We start from the raw sequence: 26,552 nt of genomic DNA, 5'->3' as shown, positions 1-26,552 counted from the left end.
GGTTTTAAGATGGACCAATCCATATATTTTCCATTGATAAAAATAAGGCAAGCAACCCGTCACTATTTGAATCTCAATTCCATCATCTATACTAATATTATATAGCTGAAGATTTTGTTTGTTTGAACGCGCTAATCTTAGGAACTACTGGTTCGAATTGAAAAATTCTTTTTGCGCTGCATAGACCATTTATCGAAGAAGGCTTTAGGCTATGTAACATCACGCTGCAGCTATAAGGAGCAAAGAAATAATGGAATTTGTAAAAAAAAAACGGGGATAATGATTCATCCTTGAAGGCTTCAATAATGCCCCAATTAACTATTCCACGCATACGAAGTCGCGGGCACAGCTAGTTAAGCCATATAGTGAGCTGAACGTGGTCTTTTCAGTCTTTTCAAGATTATTAGGGCTGTCTATCCCGCAACGGATTTAGACGTGATTGTATGAACGTTTGTATGTGGATTTCATTGCAACGTATTCAATTTGGAACAGTGCCAAGAGGCTTGTGGAGTTGTTTCATAATGGCGACTAAACTAATTAAATTAACTTGGAATCATTGTCACGTTGTTAGGTTAAAAGCTCTTGTATTTGTGTAATTTTTTAATATATTTTCTTGAGGTTATACTAACTTGCAAGTAAGTTAGCATAACTTCAAGAAACCTAAAAAAGTAAGTTCTTTAGTGTGAGGAAAGCAACTTCAGGCAACAAAGCTTATTTTTAAGCTATTGACAAATTAAGGAGAGAGACATTTTTTTATGTGATGGAAATATTAGTGTTACAAAAAAAAGTTAAAACAATCTAAATCAAATACCTATTAACCAACAAATGATAAAATTACTACGAAGAATGAACGGAGTACCAAACTTAAACAGACTTAAAGTTCTCTGTCAGACCCAATGGTTGACTGGTAGATAATGCTTTTAGCATCAAGCCCACCAATTGTGCTATACATTTGTACAATGAAGTTTGAATAAATAAAGTTTCAGTTAGAATAACGTACATTCCAATTCATGTGTATACACCAAAATTTCCTCTTGAAGATTTTAAAAAGAATCAGTGTGAAATTTGCAGAGAAGTTTCTTATGAAAATCAAATGCCTCACGTATTGTTAAACAGCGAAGTACTGTGAATAGGCTTTCCTTTTCTTCGTTTATCTGTGCTCCCGCAGGCAGCTGGCGGTGTGCCATAACATGTGTGGTGTAAGGGATAAGAGTCGAGCAAGGGATAAATAGTACAAGAGAAAGGAAGTAAAGAACGAAAACCTGATATGTGTCGGTGTATTTGGATGGCATGTTTGAGACAATGTAGTGTTGCTGCCTCAAAACTAAAGGTCCTAGGTTCGATTCTCCTACGGTCAAGATGATTATAAATAAACTAGGTAATTCTAATTGGACAAAATCTTGTATATTAAATATGTAATGAAAAAGATCCACATTTGATTTTGGAAGTGGAAATAAATACGTTTCCTTAAAATTCTAGAACTAAAACTTTAAAAAATTTTAGACCACACATTTAAAAAGTGGTTCATGTACTCGTAAGCCTCAACTTCTAAATCAATGTAAAATTGAGACGAGCTGTTTCAATAGGTAATATGTTAATTTAAATATGACTTAATGCGAATAACATGTTAAGAGTGGACAACCCTTATCACTGAGAGGTATGAAAAATAGATGTCGGCCGATTCTCAGACCAACTCAATATGCTCACAAAATTTCATGAGAATCGGGAACGAACATTGTGACACGAGAATTTCATATACATATAGGTAGGTAAGGTATTATACACTAAGTATATTGAATTTTATTGATTTTTTATTATCTCAATTTCAGGAAGCGGGTCACCCAGCTGATAGGAAGCGGTCACCGTAGAGACGCGTGCGGGCCCGCCAAGCTGGTGGGCCCGCCACCGGAGAGAAGAAGAAGAATTGTAAGTCATTCTGCACCACCTTCTCTTTTTCTGGGTTTTTTTGATTGAGAGAACAATTGGGAATAATCAAAAGAAAGGGTTCCAAGTTGTTGTGTACCAAATGTACACTCATAAAATCGACGACTCGATGGTTTGCGTGGTGTAGCGGTAGTGCGCTCGTCTGTGTTACTGGAGGGCCCGGGTTTGAATCTCGGCCAGGGTATGATGAGAAACGTACTTTATCTTTATATAAGTATTTATTATAAAATATAGTATCGCTGGGTTAGTATCTCGTAAAGTCTCGAACTTACTACGAGGCTAACTCAATCTGTATAATATATCTCGTATGTACTTGTTTATTTATTTATATCTATAAAATATTGGAGATAATACAAAAAAAAAAATGATAAATTAACCTGAAGTTACTGCTTAGTTTTCATTAAATTTAATTTTCGGATCACTATTACGCGGTTAAATTGTTTTGATTTAATTTCCCTTTTTTTACCAAACTTAAAACAACAAAGTTTTAGAGTATGTTATATACATATATTCTCCATATCAAATAGATTTCTCTGATCCAAACTCTGAAACTTCTTTCGTTCAAAACAGCTTGACAATGCAAGAAAATTCAATAAAAGTATACAGAACGTATAATGCTCAATTCGTGTTTTCTTAGTTCTAAGTTGTACTTTCGTCTATTGTTATGCTGTAACAGATTTTAAACTTTCACGTTGCATTTAACTATTTATACAATTTTACATCAAACGCGCACATAACGTACTTTTATGTCATCTTGGATATTGAAATGATACCCGACCCAACAATTACTTCAATTCTTGTCACGTACATTTTGTTTTCAAACTCATCACATGTTGTTTTCATTCATTACTTTCCATTTATCATAGATAAGCTATTAATAGATAAAATACCGACTCTTCCTCCTGCTTTTAGTCCCGGTTGCATCCTCACCACTCTAGAGAGGAGCCCAGGGTATGCCTTTGACCATGGATCCTGGATTGGGTGAGTCAGCTTTTTACACAAAACGACTCCCATCCGGCCTCCGCAACCCATGCAGGGGAACCTAACCCGTATTGGATCGATCACGGTTACACATCCAGTTTCCTGAATGTGCAGGTTACGACGTTTTCCCTCCTAATATTATTCCACTTCCAAAAAGATTATACCTGCATAGAAAACTTTTAAAATTTTAATGCGAAGTTTCATGAACATCACAGAGCAAGAAAGGCCCGCAAACTTTGTTCTGTGAAAACAAACAGAAAACAGAAACTGGTTGAATGAAAACATGTTTTTGTAAGTCTTCTACGATAATATTATTCACGGTTTTTTTTTAATTATTCAGTTAATTGATTAAAAATAACTGACTCATCGAAATTTCAATTTTTCTATAGATTTTCTTTACTTTTAATCTTTAGCCTCTGTGACGCAGTGGTGATGTACCTATTTGCGTCTGAGTACAAGGTTCCAGGTTCGAACCTCGATAAGGTTGAATAACAACAATAACAATAAACTCGAATTTATTATAAATGCAAAAGTAAGTTTGTTTGTATGTTTCCTCTTCACGGTTAAACACTTAATCTATCTGGATGATATTTTTCATGCTTATACGGAGGTTCTTCACTAGTAGTATTTGGTAATTTTATACTTAATTATGTATTTATTTCCTACATTTTTGTCTAATAATATTTGCCGTGTAATTCCGGGCACTGTGGAACTATGGTTCCATGGGAAAGATATGGTGTGGTCCTATTTTTAGAATATAATAAGTATGCATGGATATAGTAAAAGGCGACCTAGGAAAAGACTTATAAACTTGCGATTCTTTTTGTAGGCTATGGGCTAGCAACCTGTCACTATATGAAACAAAATTCTATCATTAAGCTATAGAGCTGAACGTAGTGTTTCAGTATTTTCCAAGACTGTTGACTCTGTCTACTTATTAAGGGATATAGACGTGATTATATGAAGTAATTATAAACAAATAATTGTTATCAGGTAGCTGTCACAGGATTAAGAGAAAACACTATTAAACTTATGGTTTACTAGAGGCCGCCCGCGACTTCGTCCGCATAAAAACCCTATCAATCCCGCGGGAACTCCGGGATAAAAAGTAGCCTATAATATGTTATTCTGTGTCTTCAGCTACCTTCATATTAAATTTCATCGTAATCGGTTCAGTAGTTTTTGCGTGAAAGAGTAACCAACATCCATACTGTCATACTCCCAAACTTTCGCATTTATAATATTAGTAGGATGTACATACATACACATGGTCACGTCTATATCCTTTGCGGGGTAGACAGAGCCAACAGTCTTGAAAAGACTGAATGGCCACGTTCAGCTATTTGGCTTAATGATAGAATTGAGATTCAAATAGTGACAGGTTGCTAGCCCATTGCCTAAAAAAGAATCCCAAGTTTGTAAGCCTATGCCTTAGTCGCCTTTTACGACATCCATGGGAAAGATATGGAGTGGTCCTATTCTTTTTGTATTGGTGCCGGGAACCACACGGCACAAAAAAAGTACTTAACAGCGTGTTACTAACATCAGAAAATTTAGTGCCATCTTAAATCATATTTTTACGATGCATAAACATGTTTCGTGTGCGTAACAAAAATGCATAATAAATGAAAAATACATAAACAATGATCTGGAGAATTTTATGTGACAGTTGGTGAGTCTAAAAGTACCTTACCTAGTTGCAATTTCGCATAATTTTACGGATTTGCTCAAAAATATGTATATATATGATACCCGCGACTTCTTTTGACTTAAATTTAAACTTATAATATACATACTCGTATGTTGTTCCAATGTAAGTTATAATTTTGCAAGTTTAATTAAATACCATTCGGTAGTTTTTGCGTGAAACAGTAACAAACATACATTCTTATCTTTGGCAATTATTATATTAAATGTTATTACATTAAATACATAAATATACATAATTATAATGCAATAGCATTATCAGGATTTTTGTAATAGGACGAATTTTTGTAATTGGTTTTCTTCGTCCTATTCTTCCTTTTATTAAAGAAAGTGACTAAAAGACATAAATATAAATCCCAACTAATTTATTTGTGCCGTGTGGTTCCCGGCACCAATAGAAAAAAGAATGAGACAACTCCAACTCTTTCCTATGAATGTCTGATCCAAGACCCAGACCAAACAGAGAAAGTTCATTTCTCATCATGCCCTCACCGGAATTCGAACCCGGGACCTCCGATGTCACAGACAAGCGTATAACCGTTGAGCCACAGAGGCCGTCGAACAATTGTGAACAAAAAAAAAAAAACAAAACAGTTGTGCGCAACAGAAACTTTTACCTGTAAAAATATAATAAAGAAAATAAACTGTTTCAATTAAAGTTAACGGGGATTCCTCAGGTAACCTTTTACATGATCTTAATGTGGCGAGTCGTTTTATGCTAATTTTAGTGCACAAGAAAATTAGAAGCCTGGTCCAAATGGCTTTGTTAAAAAAATAATGTAAAGGCAACACATCCAATTTGCAATAAATAGAATAGAATAGATTTATTTTCAAAATTGGATACAAGGTGTCACTTATTGACGTCACATCACTTTAATCTAATTATAACTACTACCGCTTCCAAAGCGCATGTGTAGAAGAAGCGGCGGAAAAAACTACACTGCAGCATTTTCATCGGACGTAATGAGGAGATAATGTCTAAACAGTTTATGACCATATGTACTGTATCTATTCTTTTAAATTCGTTGCTTTTTGTACGTGGTGCTTATTGCGTCGCCTTTTGCTTTAATGGCGTTAAATTTTAATTCGACGCTTTTGTAGATTAAAATAACGAAGGTGAAGCTGCGGTTAAAACTTGTATTTACATAAAATCACGTCTCTTTTCCGGAGAAAGGTCACATACTACATCTTACCGTTTGTCACGTTTCCTGCTTACATCATTTGCATCATCCACATTCATAACTCTCCTCATATCACCTCCTCGGTTTTGGGTACTCTTGACCTGACCATTCGCTAGGTCGTCCTTGAATTTATCAATAACTAGCGACCCGCCACGGCTTCGCACGGGTGCAAAATTATAAATGTTATTATACATAAAAACCTTCCTCTTGAATCACTCTACCTGTTACAAAAAACCGCATCAAAATCCGTTGCGTAATTTTAAAGATTTAAGCATACAGACAAACAGACTAAAATAGCGACTTTGTTTTATACTATGTAGTGATTAAATGGCTATGGTCCGCCTGTGACTAAGATCCCGGCATGGGTAAGTCTTAAACCGTCTTACCAAGGATCTTAGTCACACAAAGCCACTCCTGTCTGATCTCTGCAACCTTGCAAGGAAACCTTATCATGGTTACACATTCAGTTGCCAAAAGTTTTCCAGTATTATATATGATGATTACCAACACTTTTGAATTATGTATGAAAACAATATTCACTTCTAACAAAAAGCGGCGGTAAATAAAATTCAGCCCTCTAGTTTATACGCGGCCAAAATTGATATTATAAAGGGTCGTGTTACAATAGATTGTTATTGTTATGGCGTATATTATCGTATAATTTTCTCAGTTGAAAGAAGCAACCTGGTCTGGTAACGAGGGAAAAAATTGTGTGTAGAATCTTCTCTTCCCAAGTAAAACTCATGTAAGGGAAATGCGTAGGTATATACGTATTCCTTATGGGGTAGAAAGAGCGATTTACTGTGATTTTAAAAAGTGATTTACTGTTTGACCTGTATGTATGTTTGAATAAATGTATACCACATCTCGTCTCACATTCAGCTTTCCCTTTGCTAGCATATCACTACATATTATAAAGTAAACTTCCCCCATTTTGTCTGTCTATATACATACACTAATCTCGGAAAGTGATGGACGTAATTTTATTTTTGTCAAAATGTTTGAAAGTGGATTTTTCTGACGAAGTTTCACATATTTTTAAAAGTTACCCATGCGTTAGTGAAACAATAAATTATTTTACTTAACACTGTATCAAGTTTGTAGTTTATAACCCTAAGTCTGCCGACTGCATAGCTTCTGGACCCGGCGTTGCTTGCCCCATAAAAATGCAACGTTTTACGATCTCGAGAACCGTCATAAACACTGAGCCTTTACCATTGTTATTTAACGAAGGAAATGAAAAAAAAAAAACGTAACTTTTAGAAGAATAGAATAGAATAGATTTACTTTCAAAGTTGAATACAAGAAAATTATTTTCAAAATTGAATACAAGATATCACTTGTTGACGTCACATCACTTAAATCTAATTATAACTGCTACCGCTTCCAAAGCGCATGTGTAGAAGGAGCGACGGAGCAAACTACACTGCAGCATTTTCACCGGACGTCAATTTACAAATATGGATCTCTTAAATCTAAATCGTGGACGAATGCACTTTGTCTACATTAAAAAACATGCATGAATGAATAGAATGAATGAATGAAATAAAATGAAGGCATTTTTTTTTGTACGATGCTAATAGTTTTCCATCATCATCATCATACATAAATCAGGTTTTATCCCTTAAGGGGTAGACAGAGCCAACAATATCGAAAAGAATGAATACGTTTGGCTGTATGGCTTATGATGAAATTTACATTCAAACTGTTACAGGTTCAAAAAAAACCGTGTGGTTTCACAGTGCCATGTGGTTCGCGGCTAAAAGGATAGGATAGATGGACCTTTACCATGGATGTCGTAAAATGTAAATAAGGGATAGGCTTATAAACTCGGGAGTATTCATCAAGGCGATGGGCTAGCAACCTGTCACTATTTGAATTTCAATTCTATCTTGAAGCCAAATAGCTGAATGTGGCCTGTCAGTCTTTTCAAGGCTTTGTCTACCCCGCAAGGGATATAGACGTGATTATATGTATGTAATTATTCACACAACGCGAAAGTTTAAAAGAAATGGATTTTTGTGCCGTGTGGTTCCGGCACCAAAAAGAATTGGACCACTCCATCTCGTTCCCATGGATGTCGTAAAAGGCGACTAAGGGATAGGCTTATAAACTTGGGATTCTTCTTTTAGGCGATGGGCTAGCAACCTGTCACTATTTGAATCTCAATTCCATCATAAAGCCAAACAGCTGAACGTGGCCTACCAGTCTTTTCAAGACTGTTGGCTCTGTCTACCCCGCAAGGGATATAGACGTGATAATGTGTGTGTGTGTGTGGATTTTTTTCAACCTAATCTTTAAACTTTTCTTTAGAATCGTTTAAAAATCTCGTGGTAAGAGTCTTATAAAGTGACTTCGTAATAGAAAATGTCGGGAATATTGCGTTGATAATGTTGTTTATGAGAAGTAACGTCGCCGAGGCATTACATCGTTTGAACAAAGTAATGATACAATAGAAAGAAGAATAGGACCACACCATCACTATATCCCTTGCGGGATAGACAGAGCCAAAAGTCTTGAAGAGACTGGTAGGCCACGTTCAGCTGTTTGGTTTTATGATAGAATTGAGATTCAAATAGTGACAGGCTGCTAGCCCATTGCCGACGAACGAGAATCCCAAGTTCATAAGCCCATCCCTTAGTCGCCTCGTACGACATCGATGGTAAATGAGATGGAGTGGTCCAACTCTTTTTATGTTGGTGCCGGGAACCACACGGCACTGCCGGAAACCACACGACATATTAACTCCCCTTCTAAAAATACTCGAACATTTCAAAAGAGTAAAACCTAGAAGAGAATAAAAGTCTAATGAAAACATTAGTCTTGTGGAAATCTACCGTCCAATTTTGTGCCTTATTGCAACCTATAATTAAAGCTAAAAAAAGAAGACATTTTCCAATTAAAACGAGATCGGGTTCTTTACTTTTTAAACTGAAACTTTTAAAATTAGCAAAATTGTTTTGTTTAACTTCCTAATGCTACATACACATAACGTCTTCATCCCCTACGGGGTAGACAGAGCCGGCGGTATCGAAAGGACTGAAATACCACGTTCAGCTGTCGCTTAATGACAGAAAAGAGAGTCTAATAGTGACAGATTGTTAGCCCATCGCCTTTTATAAGAATCCTTAATTTTATTTATTTGTTTTTCTTTCTTACATCTACCATTACAGACTTTACATTATAGACATAAGTTAATAAGCTGTTGATAACCTTTCACTAGTAGACAACGGAGCTTATATTGTTGTTTCAAATATTTGAAATTATGTTTCTTTTTTTTGACAAATTACACTGATGGAGTTAGCCTCGAAGTGAGTTCGAGACTTGCGTTCGAGTTACTAAGTCAACGATACTATATTTTATAATAAATACTTATATAGATAAACATCCAAATCCCGGGCCAATCGGAGAAAGTTAGTTTCTCATCATGCCCTGGCCGGGATTCGATTCGAATTAATTTATTCTTTTTATTAAAAAAAAAACTCTATAAAACTATTTTTTTTTGACTTCATCAAAGAATTCCATTTTCATTAACACCACTGTGATATAATCTCGAGTTTTATGATAACTGGTTACGATGCGTTAAGCATCAAAAATCTTGAACTGTCAAACTCCCGAGTTCAACCAATCACAACAGATTGGATCTGAGTTGACAAAATAAGGGTTTATTAAGATGACGTAGATTCACATAAAAGTGAATGAATGGATGAAGTTCTGATATCTTTTCATGGAACAGGTAATAGAGTTTTTGCTGCGGAATTTATCGTTGCTTTGGCTTTGGAAAAACATTTGCTTTTTCCTGTGACTCGGCTCGGTTTTTGTGGGATAAAAGCACTCTGTTTCTTCGTTATGCCTCGGTGGCGCAGCGGTAGTACCCTTGTCTGTGACACTGGAGGTCCCGGGTTCGAATCCCGGCCAGGGCATGATGAGAAAATATCCTTTTCTTATTATTATTATTATTTATATTTATGACAGTCAAGTTCACAATGGTCTGGTCAGGTCAAGAATATTCAAGCCGATGAACTTACATGAAAATATTGTGAATAAAGTTAAAAGAAGTATGTATATATATAAAGTAAATATGTATCGATGCCAAGTTGAAATTAGTCTCTGCCTACCCCTCCGGGGAAATTCGTGAATAGAATAGATCCATTTTCAAAATTGGATACAAGGTATCACTTATTGACGTCACATCACTTAAATCTAATTATAACTACTACCGCTTCTAAAGCGCATGTGTAGAAGAAGCGGCGGAACAAACTACACTGCAGCATGTACGTGATAATTGAGAGTATGAGTGTGTATGCTTTTTTCATTGGGGTTAAGTCGTGAAGGCGAGACCAATAAACACACATTGTTGTGGTTTACAATAGATAATCTTGCTGACTTTGTAACTCCCTACAGAGAAGTAACTTACTCTTCGCTGTAAGCTCTAAACAAACATATTTATATTTCCTTATGATATAGACAGAGTCAAAATACTCGTAAGGCTTCATTCAACAGCTTAACATTGTAATGTAAATTTTGATAGTGACTGCTAGCCAATCGCTTAAAAGACTTCTCCCAAATTTCCTTTGATCAGACTTTACAAACTGCGCTTTAGGACAGCTTCTAAGTATGAGTATGTTTGAAAGCTTTCAAATAATAACAATTAATTAGTATCGTAAGCTCTATCTGCTCCGTAAAGAATAAAGGTGATATGCGAAAGTACAGTTCTACGTCTATACCTTCTCAGTTAAATTTGTCTTATAACATAACTAGCTGTGCACGCAACTTCGTCCGCGTGGAATAGTTATTTTGAGCATCATTGAAGTCCTCAAGGAATAATAATTTACCCCGTTTTTTCACATTTTCCATTATTTCTTTGCTCTTAATAGTTGCAGCATGATTTTATATAGCCTAAAGCCTTCCTTGATAAATGGTTTATACAATACAAAAAGAATTTTTCAATTCGTACCAGTAGTTCCTGAGATTAGCTCATTCAAACAAACAAACTCTTCAGCTTTATAACATTAGTATAGATTCCTCTCGGTTGTAGGTACATTACCCGACGCAGAGGCTTCCACGCCTCGAGTTACCTTCTTGATGTTGTAACATTATACTGACATAATATGTAACGATTATTATGATACCATTCGCTCCCGGCTTTTAACTAATTCACACATTTTATGTTTAATTTTTATGTAAAATATATAATTTAAATAGTTATTTAACAAAATATTTTGTAACAATATAAGTGTCGTGAAATACGTTTCATTAATATTACTATATTCATGATAATTTTGTCATTATTTATTTTATTGCATAATTTGTTATGAATGTGGATGAAGCGAAGGAATTATGCAGGGATCGTGGCAAGAGGAAAGAGGTAGTCTCTGCCTATTCCTCCGGGAAAGAGGCGTGATTTTATGTATTGTTTAACTCTAAAGTTTAATTGAAAAAAACTAATAAAAGTATACAGCCGTGATAAAATTATGCTAATTTTATGGCAACACTTACCAAAAAGTTGTTTTTATTTTTTCACCACAATTTACATTGCGTGTGCGCTCGCCTTAACTTTCCTAAATGACTCCTATTTGTGACATGTATTTTTTAATAATTTCGAATGTCAATTTCAATTTACTACTCTCCTAATGATCAGGGCTTACCGTGACATAATTATTTAAGTTTAAATAAATAAATATAACGGGACCGACCCAAGTCTACCCCGTAAGGTGTATTATATGTATGTATGTCACTAAATTTATAAGTACGGGACAAATAATACGGATTGAGTTAGCTCCAGAGTAAGTTTGAAACTTATTCAAATTCAAACTTTTATTTGCATAATATGAGTACAACAAGGTCTTAAATATAATGTATAACAGATCTTCATATTTACCCTTTCGGATGTTGCAAACATTTTTTATGTATTAGTAGACATACAAACTTATACATAGAGGTACCTACTTAGTATCACATTATAATTTTAAATCTAATTAGAATTGTTTAAACCTAGTATTGCACAATTTATATTTATACTTAAAGCTAACTTAATATAATATAGACCTAATACAACAACTTTTTTAGAAATACCTACAGGAATTTAAACTTTAAAAATAACATTTAGAATCCTTTAACAAACTTATCACCGTATCATAAACCCTTGGGCAAAATGGCCGCCATGTTTTCGCCAATATTAAAGGTTTGCTGAGGGTAGATACAATCTTAATGTGAATTTATTAAAATATATTGCCGATTACTTCGCTGAGATTACAAGACGCCGTAAAATGCTTGGGAATTAAATAATAAAGCTTTTAAGAACGAATTGTTTTAGGAATAGAATAGGACCACTCCAACTCTCACCTATGGATGTCGCAAAGGGCGACTAAGTTATAGGCTTATTTACTTTGAATTTGGCTAGCAACTTGTCACTATTTGAATCTCAATTCTATCATTAAACCAAACAGCTGAACGTGGCCTTTCAGTATTTTGATGACTTTTGACTTTGTGTACCCCGCAAGGGATATAGACGTGATTATATGTATGCATGTACCAATCCCTCTTAAGCCAAATGTTTTACCACGTTTTACTTAACATACCAAAGAAAAAATAAATGTGTAAGTGTGCATAAAATGTAGGCAATCTGGCATAAAATCCCTTTTGGGTGCTATGAAGCGTTGTTCTGTATAATGCGACCATATTTCGTAGACGATTGTCATATTCGACGCGTAATTAAGTGGAGGGGTGGCGCGTTTTGGTTATGTTACCATCAGAAAACAACTTACTTTGGATTACATCATCTTTGTTTTTGTATTTGCGACTTTTTGTCACAAGATTTTATTGTAGTGGTTTAATGTTTTTTTTTTCATACTTTCCGTTTGGAAGTATAAGAGTTATAATTCAAGAAACTGGACAAATTGCAATAGAAGTATGCATTCAGCGGTCATGGCAATTGGAAAGATGTAGTTTCTGTATCATACATACATATCATGTCATGTCACATACATATGTACATATAGTCACGACTATATCCCTTGCGGGGTAGACAGAGCCATCAGTCTTAAAAAGACTGGAAGGCCACGTTCATCACACTTACATATAGGTACATAAAATCACACCTCTTTCCCGGAGGGGTGGGAAGAGACAACATTATTCCACTAGCCGCGATCCTTGCATTCTCAACATTTTTAAATTTACTCTTAACCTGACCTTTTTCTCACAAACTTTTTCAATATTAAAATTTAATTCAGATGCGAAATTCACAACACCCAATACGACATTTGAATGGAAACTATTTGGCAAAATGTCCGAGCAATAATAACAAATGTCAAACTTTACACCCCGGAACAATAGTTGTTCAAGTTTTGGGGATCTGTCCAAACTCAGTAAGTGGTTGAACACAGGCGGTCATCAATTTTCGGCTCGGCTCGGCTTGTGTGTTACGACCATTAATGAACACGAGTTATTCCGGTCTGATCACCCGAACGGATCCATTCTTCATCATTATTAGTACCTGGTTGACCGAGCTTTGCTCGGTTTTTTGTTTTTGGTAGAAAGAAATAATAGCACCGCTGAAAAACAAAATAGCAGTATTTATGAACGGATTCTAGCATCAGAAAGCTCCATCTAGTATCGTGTAGAAAGAGTTTTTTACTTTTATACCCAGTGTGGCCCTCATCGGTCATGGCGTTATAGATGGCGCTGATATAGTTTCTAAAAAGGCGGTTTTTAAAATGTTTATATATCTTGGGAACCGAGCTTTTCTCGAACCTAGGACCTTGATAAATCGATTCCTTGAACCGAAAAGCCCCTAATGTGTAACTTTCATGAAATTCGTTGAAGCCGTTTCCGAGATTCTGATTATATATACAAGAATTGCTCATTTAAATATATTAGATTATGTTTCTCCTCTTAGATATCACGGGTCTATACACAACGGATTTTTGAGTGGCTTGCGTGGGGATATAAATCCAACACGTAGAGGCCCTTTGGAGAAGTTACATACATAGATACATATGGTCACGTCTATATCCCTTACGGGGTAGACAGAGCCAACAGTCTTGAAAAGACTGATAGGCCACGTTCAGATGTTTGGCTTAATCATAGAATTGAAATTCAAATAGTGATAGGTTTCTAGCCCATCGTCTAAAAGAAGAATCCCATGTTTATAAGACTATCCCTCAGTCGCCTTTTATGACACCCACGGGAATGAAACGTGGTCTTATTCTTTTTTTTATTGGTGCCGGGAACCACACGACACTATCATTACTGCACAAACTAATAGAAATATAACGGGTGTGTCAGATGGCTTCAGTTTACGATGCAGTGGATTCAGAAACTTAATGGCTTTCCGTCTGTGGTTAAAGTAGCAATGAATTTAAAACCTCAGTTATATGAGCTTGGCATCTAAGTCCATTTAACTCAAAACGCACACTAGAGTGAATACTATGTATGTATATGTCTTAACGAGTTTAAAAAAGAGGAATTATTAGCTGAAATAGCTGAACGTGTCCTATCAGCCTTTTCAAGACTGTTGGCTCTGTCTACCCCGCAGGGGATATAGACTTATGTATTTATGAGAAAACATTCTCAAACTCTTATTGAAAATTTGTTCCATGATTAGAATTTTATACAGCATGGCTTGAATTTTAAGACATCTTTTAAACAGTCGCCGCTATTTATCGCTGACTTTGCTCTTTAGATGTAAGAAAAGAGAGATGTTGTATTTTTTTATCGTATTAGGCATTAGCCTTATATCATGTACTAGCTGTGCCCGCGACTTCGTCCGCGTAAGGAGGAATAATTTTCCCCGTTTTTTTTTCACATTTTCCGTTATTTCTTCGCTCCTAATAGTTGCAGCATGATGATAAATAGCCTAAAGCCTTCCTCGATAAATGGTCTATTAAAGATTTTTTCAATTCGAACCAGTAGTTCCTGAGATTAGCGCGTTCAAACAAACAAACTCTTCAGCTTTATAATATTAGTATACTTAGATGTGTTCGGTCTATAAATTAGATTTTTTTTCTGTTTTTGTTTTTTTTTTGACAAATTACACAGATTGAGTTAGAGTTTCTCATCGTGCCCCGGCCGGTATTTGAACCTGGGACCTCCGCTGTCACAGACTAGCGCACTGCCGCTGCGCCACAAAGATCATCTAATTGACAAAAAATTTATACAATCACCAAGTTCAGAAGTCACATCTTCCAATATCTCTGATCTCCACCACATTTTCTTCCGCTCGAAACGTAATTACGGAGATATAGTGGCAATTGGAACACTTTTATACCACCGCAAAGAAAGAAACGTCTATAATGAATTTATTTGTTGATTGTTCGTTGATAATTTCTGTTCTTCCTGCCATCTCTTTAGTCATATTAAAGTCTAGATTTCAGCATAACCACTACATATGATAAAGTCTCGTTATTTTCTCTGTCTGTATGTATTCTCATATCTCAGTAAAGCTGCGGGTATAAGCTAGTTTACTAATAAACAAATCTCACAACCCACACAGCGTGTCATTCAAAAAAATTCAAAAATTCAAATTCAAAATTCAAAATTTTTATTCATTATTATAGGATACCTCATATCGCCTAATAATTGTCAGAACGTATCGTTTAACAACATTAGTTGACGTCAAATAATTTACTTAACACTAAGTTTACTGCCGCTTCCAAGGCGTCAGTGCAGAAGAAGCGGTAACAAACTCGAACATTAAATCGTATCCATAATCTTCCTCCTGGCTTTAAGTCCCGATTGCAATCTCATCTCTCTGGAGAAGAGCCCGGGGTATGCCTTTGACCATGAATCCTGGATTGGGCGAGTCAGGTTTCATTTACACGAAGCGTCTCCCATCTGACCTCCGCAATCTTGGCAGGTAAACCTAACCCGTATTGGATCCATGGTTACACATCCAGTTGCCTGATTGGCAGGTTTCCTCACGATGTTTTCCCTCGCCGTAAGACTTTAGGTTAGTATTCAAACTAATGTACCTAACTTTGAAAATAGACATCACGCATTAAAACCAGGCACCTTAACGATTCGACCATCGACGCTCTCGAAATCATCACCATGATCATCAGTTAAAAATAACAAGCTAACACCATGATTATTTTTGATGAAATCGTCAATACTTACGTTTTCGTAGGTGGTAACCGATGACGTCACTGTATGTGGGCTGATCTGAGTTATAATTTGACTGATAAACATCCGGAATGATACAATATCAGTTTTCGAATGTGTGGCTGAAGACTGTTGGCTCTGTCTACCCCGCAAGGGAAATAGACGTGATTATATGTATGTATGTTTGTAAATATGTGGCTTATTTTCGACTCGGAAGATATCTATTTAGACGTATGACGGTTCTCACTACATCTCTTTCCATGGATGTAGTAAAAGGTGACTAAGGGAAAATCATTAATCTAGTGCAGCTTTGATCAAGATATAATAAATTTGGGTGGGAGTAGATAAATGCCGTGTAGTTCCCGGCACTAATAAAAAAAAAGGACTACTCCATCTTCTGACCATGAATGTCTTAAAATGCGACTAAGGGATAGGGCTTATAAACTTGGGATTCTTCTTTTAGGTGATGGGCTAGCAACTTGTCACTATTTGAATCTGAATTCTATCATTAAGCTAAACAGCTGAACGTGGCCTTTCAGTTTTTTATAAGACTGTTGGCATTGTCTTCCCTGCAAAGAATATGTATATGTATGTAGCAAATTTTCAATCATGTATTTAAATTAATTTATATTTAGCCCACAATCACTCTCAATTTCTTTACTATCACATCACATACCTGACATAGATCAGCTAAAAATATTATTCGCTGTCCTTTCCGATACAAATGCCAATGACTCCGTTATAAAATGTCGGTTGATGCTGCCAAATATAAATGAAAGCATGCTTTGATGTGGGGCCAGATGGTGTTTTAGCTTCCAGTTATATCTTAAACCTAGTTTGTAGGAAAGGTTACACCTAGCCTAGTTTCATAAAGGACTAGTGACCCGCCTCGGCTGCTCAGGGGTAGGTAGTATATCTATATATAATTATATTATAAAATATATAAATATCTTATAATATAATAATGTTTTATAATAAAGGTTTATATCTACATATAATTAATAAATAAATGTATTATAAATTATATGTAGTATAAACCGCCCTCGGATTAACCTATTTCCAATATTTCAAAGAGAAACAATTTCCGAGATTAGCCCATACATATAGACACAGAAAATAGGGAGATATACTTTATTATATGTAGTGATGACTAGTGATCCGGTGAAAGTGAAGTGATGGAGTGATAAAATGATGAAGTGACATGCACAGCTGCTTTTTGTCCCACGCAGAATATAAAAGCCAATCAAAGGAATGGTTTAAACACGTACACAATAAATATTGTAAGTCAAAGCTTAACATATGTTGAGCAAGAAATTAATATTTCCCTTAATGCTTCTTAGAAACTCGTGATCAAAGAATGGAAGTTTCCCCACAACTCCAAAACTCCCGAACAAAAGGCCAACAAATGTATGCTAATTACAAAACCTTAACGATGTCTCTTCATGTAGTAATCAACGAAATATGTTATTTTTTGTTTACGTAGAAAATAAATTTAACTCATAGTAAGCATTCTTTTTGATAATCAGACTTCTTTTTAAGTACTTAAACATTGAATTCACGCATCATCTTCCAATTTGTTTATGCCTACGGGAGGTATTCCAAAAAAAAAAGATGGCTGACGTAACTATTGAAGGTTCAGTACATTTCTGGGCCAATCATCAAGGTAGCGTGTTGCTTTTAACACAAATAATATACCCTATGTCTAAGGACATAAACATCGCTTACTTTTTCAGCTTTGTTTTTTTATTACCCGAATAAATATTCCGGTTCATCACGGAATGAGTAATTTATTCTCGCTGGGTTTTCAACGTTCCGTGGTTTCAAGGTCTGCTCTAAATATTTGACAAGATGGCGTCCTTTTAGATGGTTTTTATTCGATCTTTTACGAGTTAGGGCGTCAAATAGTACATAATAAAGACTACTAGTACTGGTAATAAAGATAAGGACATGTTAGATTGCTAGTCTTAACTGACTACAATTTTTGGTAGTCAATAGGCGGATTTTAGATTTGGGAGACCAAATCTAGTCTTATCAAATTTGTCTGATCAAGTCAGTCTAGTCAAATCAGACCGACGGACGTCTGACCTCTTCAATATTTAATTTAGACATACATACACATATAAATACGTCTATATCTCTTGCGGGGAAGACAGAGCCAACAGTCTTTAAAAGACTGATAGGCCACGTTCAGCTGTTTCAATAAAAACAAAACTACCTGCGTTATAAAATATATATATTTAAAAAGTTTCAAAGCAAATAAGAAAAAAAATAATACGCGAAAAATTTCTTAAACAACGTCTTTGTTTGCAGTAGTAAAAGTAAAAATAAAAGACACAAAAGCAGTTGACTGCAAGTGCATAACGTTTTGTTCACTCTGCAAAACGCAGTACCTGCCATTTTTACACGTAAAAATATATAAATTTACAAATTGTATTCGTATTTTTTTTCTCACATCACTCATTTATATCGGATTATAACTAGAAAAAGAAAACAAATTTGTATTTTATTAGGCCAAAGAGGCTTACCACAAAAATATATGTCGTCATTCTTAAAGTTAAATTAGCAGCGGCCTTAAGAGAAAATGTTGTAATATATTTAGCAGTTATTGCAAAGGCACACTTGAGTACTCTTATTGTAGGTACGTATAAAGTTTTTTCTTTAGTCAAGCTAAAGTTAAGTTACTTATTTTTTATTTTTCAAATTGTAGTCAACTTAAGTTCTTACATTTCGTGTAAAAAAATGTTAGGTTACGGTTTAAGATTTCATATAAAGGTAAAAGGATGTTTTTGTTTTTAAATAGTTTTTAGTTGGATATAATTATGTTTAATTTCTGCCCCTATAGCATAACACGCGCGACGCAGTTTTTACCGCACGAATAACTATCTCAGTCCCGTTTCACGTCTTAATGAAAAGCGAAACAGCGATAGTTTTCGCGCGATAAAAACAGCCATTCTACTAGGGCTGGTTCAACAAATTAATTAAATTTGTTTTATTCATGGTAAAATAAGTTTTTTCAAAAAACATGTCACTTACTGCATCTTCCGACTGGACAACCGAATGGCTCACCTCATTCTGCACAAACCAACAATGCTACTTTGCACGGTCCACGATTTCGTAGTTACTCGCCAATCTGGGATCAAGACGAAGTTTAATTTTCACACAATTTTCTTATTAATTAAATAAGAAAATTGTGTGAAAATTAAACTTTCTAATATTGCTTAAAAAAAAATAAAAACGATTTTTATGCAATCAATTACAGATGTAATCCTACATACATATAGTCATGGCTATATTCCTAGCGGGGTAGATAGAGCCAACAACTTTTTAATACTTCTGTCTGCTTATCTGTCCAATAAACTTGGTATTCTTTTTTAGGCGACGGGCTAGAAACCTGTCACTATATGAATCTCAATTCTATCATTAAGCCAAACAGCTGAAGGTGGCCTATCAGTCTTGTCAAAACTGTTGGATATGTCTACCTCGCAAGGGATATAGACGTGATTATATGTACGTATAGATGATATTCTTATCCCTAAGAACCCTGTCCCTTTGTTTACGTCTACAATACTGCGCAATTTCACAAGCGATATGTTTGCTAAACTTTAAGGAAATGGTCATACTCGTAATTATATGTACGAGTATTTTGGAAGGTATGCACTTGACCTGAACTCTAAGGACGGTCATTCAGAAAACTTTTGATGACCTTTCAAAGGATTCTTTCTCAATTTGTTTGTCTTGTGTTGCCAAATATATATTTATATATTATATAAAAAAAAGAGAGTTTTTACACCTATCTTTCCCCTTTTTCTCGAAAGCTTAAGAAGAGACTACATCTTCTTATCTTCTTCTTTATTTGTCGTTACCTTTTCCCGCTGCGTCGTCGGCACAGTATGTTAGTTTTTTTCCAATTACTTCTGTCACTTGCCATCTCACTGGTCAATATTTTTTTACTCATACTATCCTTCACGCTTTCCATCCATCTCTTTCTTGGTATTCCTCTATTTCTAAAACCTTTCACTTCTATCTTTACCACGATATAAATAAATATATACGGGACAAATGACACAGATTGATTTGAACTCGAAGTAAGTAAGAGACTTGTGTTACGAGATACCAACTCAACGATACTATATTTTATAACAAATACTTATATAGATAAACATCCAAGAACGTACATACAAGAACTTTTTCTGGTAGGCCTGGGGCCTACCAGAAAAAGTTCTTTTCTCCTCATGCCCTGGCTGGGATTCAAACCCAGGACCTCCGGTGTTACAGACAAGTGTACTACCGCTGCGCCACAGAGGCCATTGAATACGAGATACTTCGTTCGCTTTATCCACAAGCTCTCAAAAGGCGAAATAAGTAAAAAGCGGTTGGTATTTATACCTAAGATAGCGAGAGCGTCGATGATTGAATCGGTAAGATGCCGGTTAAAATGCTGGATGCGCTGAAAGGGACAGGTTCAAATCTCACCTTGACCATGCAATGACTATTTTCAAAATAAGATACATTAGTTTGAATACTAACCGATGTTTTTATGGTACGGGAAAACATCCTGAGGAAACCTGCCATTCGAGCAACTGGATGTGTAACCATGGATTCAATATGGGTTAGGTTTACCTGCTAAGGTTGCGGAGGTTAGATGGGAGTCGCTTCGAGTAAAAACCTGACTCACCCAATCCAGGATTCATGCTCAAAGGCATAACCCGGGCTCCTCTTCAGCGAGGTGAGGATGCAACTAGGACTAAAAGCCAGGAGGAAGAAGAGAAGTCTAAGATAGTGATTTAGAAGATAAATTATATTCTTTCAACTGTAATGAAATCAAAAAGTTTTGCAAAAGTTCATACGCTTTGTACACATAAATATCTTAAACGACCGCCATTTTGGCAATATGAAACAATATAAATATGGAAGAAAGCATATTGCAATATGTTGGTATATGTTTTACATATGCCCCCCGACGATCGTATAAAGAACTAAGTAATGTAAAACAGATATTGGTATTGCGAATAAGATGGTGAAATATAGATAGATAGACTCTTTATTGCACGATAAGAGAAAGAAAAACAGAAAAAAAAAAAACACAGGTACAAAGCGGACTTATCACTTAAGTTATCTCTTCCAGCCAACCTTATCCTTATATACTTCTAAAAAAAGGGGCAGCTCAATAGTTCGCTTATTTGATAATAGCATACATCTTTGGATCAAACTTTAGTTAGCCAATAGGTATTTCTGTAACTAATTTCTACTGCAGTAATTCACACTAATATTATAAATGTGAAAATGTTTTTGTGTTTGTTTGTCCGTCTCTCACGTCAAAACCACGATTCTCATGATATTTTGCATACTTATAGCGTGTAGTATGGCAGCCATAGGTAACTTATCCCATGAGGGAGAGCCGCGGAGGAAAGCATGGTATTTGAAGAAATTGTAATTTATAAGTGTCTGAACTTATTTTTTTTTTTATATTGCCGTGTAGTATCTGGCACTTTAGAATAGACCCACTCCATATCTTTTCTATGGATGTCGTTAAAAGCGACAGGGACAAAGCAGAATCCCAAGTTTTATAAACTTGGGACCTCTTGTAGGGGATAGGCTACCCAAAATGTCACTATTTGAATCTCAATTTCATCATTAAGACTGTTTGCTCTTTCTACCCCGGGGGAATATGGACATGACTATATGTCTATATGTGTGTTTGTATGAATTAGTTCCTAAAATATTTGTAACCTAAAAAAGCATGACACAAATACTATGAACTTACTCTTAATACTTATCCAACGAAAATAACTTGAAAATTAACAGGTTATTTAAATGCCACGTGGACTATAGCGGAACAACATCAAAGCTAAAATGAAAACGAGATGAAAACGATAAGAAACTGTCAGGTAGCGTCAGATCCTCACAAAGAAAACAATATGAGGAATAAACTTAATATTTTGTACAGTGAGCGTAATGTGTAAATTCAAATATAAATTCAAGACGTAGTCACTACTGAAAAAGGGTCAAGTTTCAATGATGTTCATTGTAAAAACACAATATATCGATGATCCGTCAAGCGCAAATAAAATACGTCACAAAACCAATTTCATTATACAAAAACAATCGGCCGCGTGTCCAATGACCTTTTCACATCCAAAAGTAAACTGTGACGGGAAGAAAATAAATCGTAACAGTGCGCAGGCGCGACTTCGTATCCCAAAATAAGATCCCGCGCACGCAGTATCGAGTTCCAAGCAGTTTCTCTTAGCACGCTCGTGTGCGCAAACGCCTGTGATAAAAACTAGTCGAAAGTGCTGCCATCTATACATCAGAATGACAAGTAATTTGCGAGTGTTCTGAACCCAGATTCCTTAATTCTTTGCTTGTGTTAACTGGATTGCTATAATTAATATTCCGAAGTCTATGTACACCAGCCGAAGTATATGATACGCGTTTAAAAATATCCATGTCATGTGTAAAGTTTTGGCGCACGCATTTCACCATATTGTCGGTAAATTGCACCTCTAATTATCACGCCCTATTCTGCACACCTTTTTGATGATTTCCTAAGCTGGTTTGATTAATATCCTTGTAACATAAACTTTGATTTCATCCCATTCCGCATTTGCACCATAACTTAGAATTTCAAGCAATTTTGAAATTGTCTTGATTAGTTTAGGGAGAAAATAAGATTTATATTGTACGTGCTTTATAATTTATTGTATCAGTTAAAGTACGGTTAATCTATATAGATTTACAAGACATACACTACAAACTCGAACGTATTAAATGACAACTTGTAATCACGAGCTATAAGCATTAACTCGATTATTATCAGCGCCATCTTTTATCACACGTCGATGCCTATCAGTATTTTCAAGACCATTGGCTCTGTCTACCCCGCAATGGATATAGATGTGAGAAAATTAAATATCTATTCTGAATCAGAATTTTTAAGTCGCAAGAACTATTTTAAAATCATTAACTAGGCACCTGCCAAATGTATAGTTGACAAGACACTTAGCCAAGGAATAAAGACAACAAACTGATAAATATGTTACACTAGAGGCCGCCCGCGACTTCGTCCGCATGGAAACCCTATCAATCCCGTGGAAACTTCAGGACAAAAAGTAGCCTATATGTTATTCTGGGTCTTCAACTACCTACATACCTTTCATCGTAATCAGTTCAGTAGTTTTTGCGTGAAAGAGTAACAAACATCCATACTGACATACATACATACTCACAAACTTTCGCATTTATAATATTAGCCCATTAGAGGCCAAATAAAAACGCACATGTTAATTTTTAATTTTTCTTTATTTATTCATGAAAGAGGAGTACAAAAACAAATAAATCTGCTCGAAAATGAAAAAAAAACATTTTTTCAGGAAATTACAGGGGTGTACCCAAATTGGCACAGTGGCCACCTAAGAGTGAAAATCAGCGAAACACGATTTTTCTATACAGAGTGTTTTCTTGCATTTTTTGCACCCCCAACGGCTTCTATTATGACAAACAACACACCGTACACGTTTCACAAGTTTTTCAGGGACGTGGTTCTTACCATCTAATTGTAACCCATCAATATTTGATGACGAAGGACGAGTGTTTTGTTTCTGAATTGAATGCCTGAGGTAGTATCTGGCTATGTTTCGCCTAAACAACAATTGGTCCATGGGATCTTCTTTAGCAAGGACATGTAGACGCCATGCGTTTGCTATGGTCATGTCAATCATTTAGGTAAATAGAACCCACCACCATTTCTTGCCATGAATCCCAATCCTATAGAGTGATATCGACTGGTCTAATTCATCCACTCCACCCATGCCTTTATTGTAATTTTGAAAGAGATGTGGAATCGTCACCTCAGCCTTCTCCTTTTTTTCTGGACACCATCTCTTTACAAGTCCTAAAGGCTCATATGAGTCGTAATTGGTAGCCATTGTGCAAATACTGTTATCTTTCCAGCGGACCAAAAGAATTTCATTATTTTTATCAAACCTGTAGTCATATACTGCTCGTGATTTTTTCATCATTTCCTTTACAGACGATAATGGGCATTTTTTGGTACGATTTTCTCTCACAGTTCCAGTGGCCCGAAATCCTGACTGACGTAAGTCATAGAGTAGATCACAGCTGGTAAAAAAATTATCAAAAAATACTTTATGATTTGCAGCATTCGTCGTCAATTTATTGAGTAGCAATTTTACTACTCTTGTACCAAGTGGCTCAGTGGTCGGCGTGGTAGACTTTCCACAGTAAATATCAAAGCTATAACAATATCCTGAAGAACTTGCAGCAACCCAATTCTTGTAACCAAACCGAACAGGTTTGCCTCGAATAAATTGCTTGGCTGGATGATGGCCATAGTACCGAATCATTGATTCGTCGATTGAAATAAACTCGTGAAAAATACCCCACTGGTTATATTTTTTCATGAGTACTTCGGACAATTTTCGGACCTTGAACATTTTATCAGAAGTAGTCGAAGCATCATTATTGTCTACCAAATGCAAGTTTCGTTTGATTTCTCTAAATCTATTTCTTGACATCGCTTTTGACACGACTTCTACGCCAACATCTTCATCCAAAGACCAATACATGTGTTCTCGAGGTAACTTATGGTAACCTGAAAGAATGAGTATTCCAAAAAATATCCTTAGCTCTTCAGTTGTGACACAAAAGTTGTGTCTATTATTTTGGCTCGCATAAAGATTGCTAAAGTGTACAATCATCTCAAATACTTCATCATCAAAAAGCTTTTCAAAAATTTGAACAGGAGTCAAATCTTTTAGTTGCTCTTTCACATGGTTCTCACAGAGTAACCGTTCCTCAGTTTCTTCGTATTGAGTAGAATAGTTAGGAGCACACTTTCGCCAAATTGGAATATTCAAGGCTTGACGACGAGATGGTACAGTGTTTCTGGATTGCTCTGCATGTGATGTACTACCTGTGTCTTTACGTGCTTTTTTTGCAGCCAAAGGCTCATCATCACTACTGTCACCAGAGTCTGAAAGACTACCAATATTGTGAACAAATACTTCAATGTTACCAGGAACGTCATTTGGTAAGCTCGACGGCATCAAATCTTCGTCGAAACCCTCTTCTTCATCAGTAACAATACTTGGATCTGGAGGAATAATGGCTAGGTCATACTCCAAACCGTCATCACTATCCTCTATTATGTCATGAATGGCATCCTCAAGTCCTCTGTAGTTATTACTGGCGCTAAAAGTCTGTTTTCGACTCATCTTGAAGTCCTGAAATGAATATTCAATTATTGCACACTTGTAGCCACTGTACCAAAATTGGCACACCAATATTTACTTGACCGTATAATTGCATACATAAGATAAAAGTTACTAAATTTACATATAAACGTTTGTCCAATATCTTATTTTATAATAACTAAAACCACTATCACGATATCGTACATCGACCTGTCGTATAAGTAAATAATATGCACTTACCTCGATGCTTCTATAAATAGATATTTTTAATTTATGAAAACAATATCACTTTTGATGTTTTATGCTTTTATTTAATTTTTTACCATAAGCGCACTCTTTTGCCTTCACAACTACGCAACAGAACATACACTGGTGTCAACACTTTTTTTATCTACCCTCAAAAAATAAGTGTTCCCAAATTGGCACGGTGGTCAAGAATGGGTTAGTAGGATTACACATCACATGGATGTTTCCAATTTCATCAAGTGTCCAAAAATAATTGGCCGTGCGATACGACCTTCTCACATATACATAATTTACGAAAGTCATGCACACTTCACTAACAATGAAATTCGCGTATTTGTGTGGGCGGTTCTTGATCAGTCTTCCTGCTTTGTGACATTTTAGAATAAAATAGAATAGATTTATTTTCAAAATTGGATACAACAACAACAACAACAACATACAACAAACTACACTGCAGCATTTTCATCGGACGTCAATTTACAAATATAGATCTCTTAAATCTAAATCGTGGACGAATGCACATTGTCTACATTGTTTGTCGCGCGATGAAAGCTGCGCAGAAATATACCTAATACAAAAGAAACACTGCTTTTAAGTCAGCCGCTGTGTTGAATTTTATGATTATCTTAATAATTCAATTAAAAAGCTAATTTTGTAGTTGAATGCAAACAATGAAATGGCTAATTTTTTCCTAACGATTTGGTTACGACTTATGGCTTTTACTAGCAGCTATACCCGCGCGAATTTAGCGCCACCTACGTAACAAACAATACAGGTTTTTTGCAAATCCCACGAAAACTAGCTTTTATCGGGATAACCCCTATCTCCTTTTACAGACTCATAATTCTATTTGTGCAAAATTTCAAGTAGATATTAGTTCAGTAGATAACGTGTGAAGTGACAAAAAACAAACGAATGATCTTAGATCCCTATCTATACTAATATAACGCTGAAGAGTTTGTTTGTATGTTTGAACGCGTTAATCTCAGGAACTACTGGTTCGAATTGAAAAATTATTTTTGTATTGAATAGACCATTTATCGAGAAAGGCTTAAGGCTATTTATCATCACGCTGCAACTATTAGGAGCGAAGAAATAATGGAAAATGTGGAAAAAAAACGGGGAAATTTATTCCTCCTTGAGGGTTTCAATAATGCCCAAAATAACTATTCTACGC

At 35.6% G+C, this 26,552-nt stretch overlaps 2 protein-coding genes across 4 annotated transcripts in view; one reads left to right on the top strand and one right to left on the bottom strand.

Moving 5' to 3' along the window:
• LOC106132887 (RING finger protein nhl-1) overlaps window positions 1-26,552 on the top strand; it is a 70,018-nt gene that overhangs the window by 26,432 nt on the left and 17,034 nt on the right. For 2 of the 3 annotated variants that reach the window (XM_013332449.2, XM_060947307.1), the window contains exon 3: window positions 1,830-1,926. The gene's annotated coding sequence lies outside the window, so the exon portion shown is untranslated. Of the gene's footprint in view, window positions 1-1,829; window positions 1,927-22,147; window positions 22,237-26,552 lie in introns of those variants that run through there. The other variant, XM_013332448.2, reaches the window with a different exon arrangement.
• Window positions 23,636-25,150, bottom strand: LOC106132883 (piggyBac transposable element-derived protein 3-like). Its single transcript, XM_013332444.2, has one exon. It carries the CDS (start codon window positions 25,148-25,150, stop codon window positions 23,636-23,638), a length of 1,515 nt encoding a protein of 504 aa, XP_013187898.2.

This window comes from Amyelois transitella, chromosome 13 (genome assembly GCF_032362555.1).
Source record: "Amyelois transitella isolate CPQ chromosome 13, ilAmyTran1.1, whole genome shotgun sequence".
Classification (NCBI taxonomy): domain Eukaryota; kingdom Metazoa; phylum Arthropoda; class Insecta; order Lepidoptera; family Pyralidae; genus Amyelois; species Amyelois transitella.
Note: the sequence above shows the minus strand (reverse complement) of the source record. Positions and strands in the feature narration are given on the sequence as shown.

Coding starts and splice junctions, on each gene's coding strand:
- LOC106132883 (XM_013332444.2), bottom strand. CDS start 25,150: ATGAGTCGAAAACAGACTTTTAGCGCCAGTAATAACTACAGAGGACTT.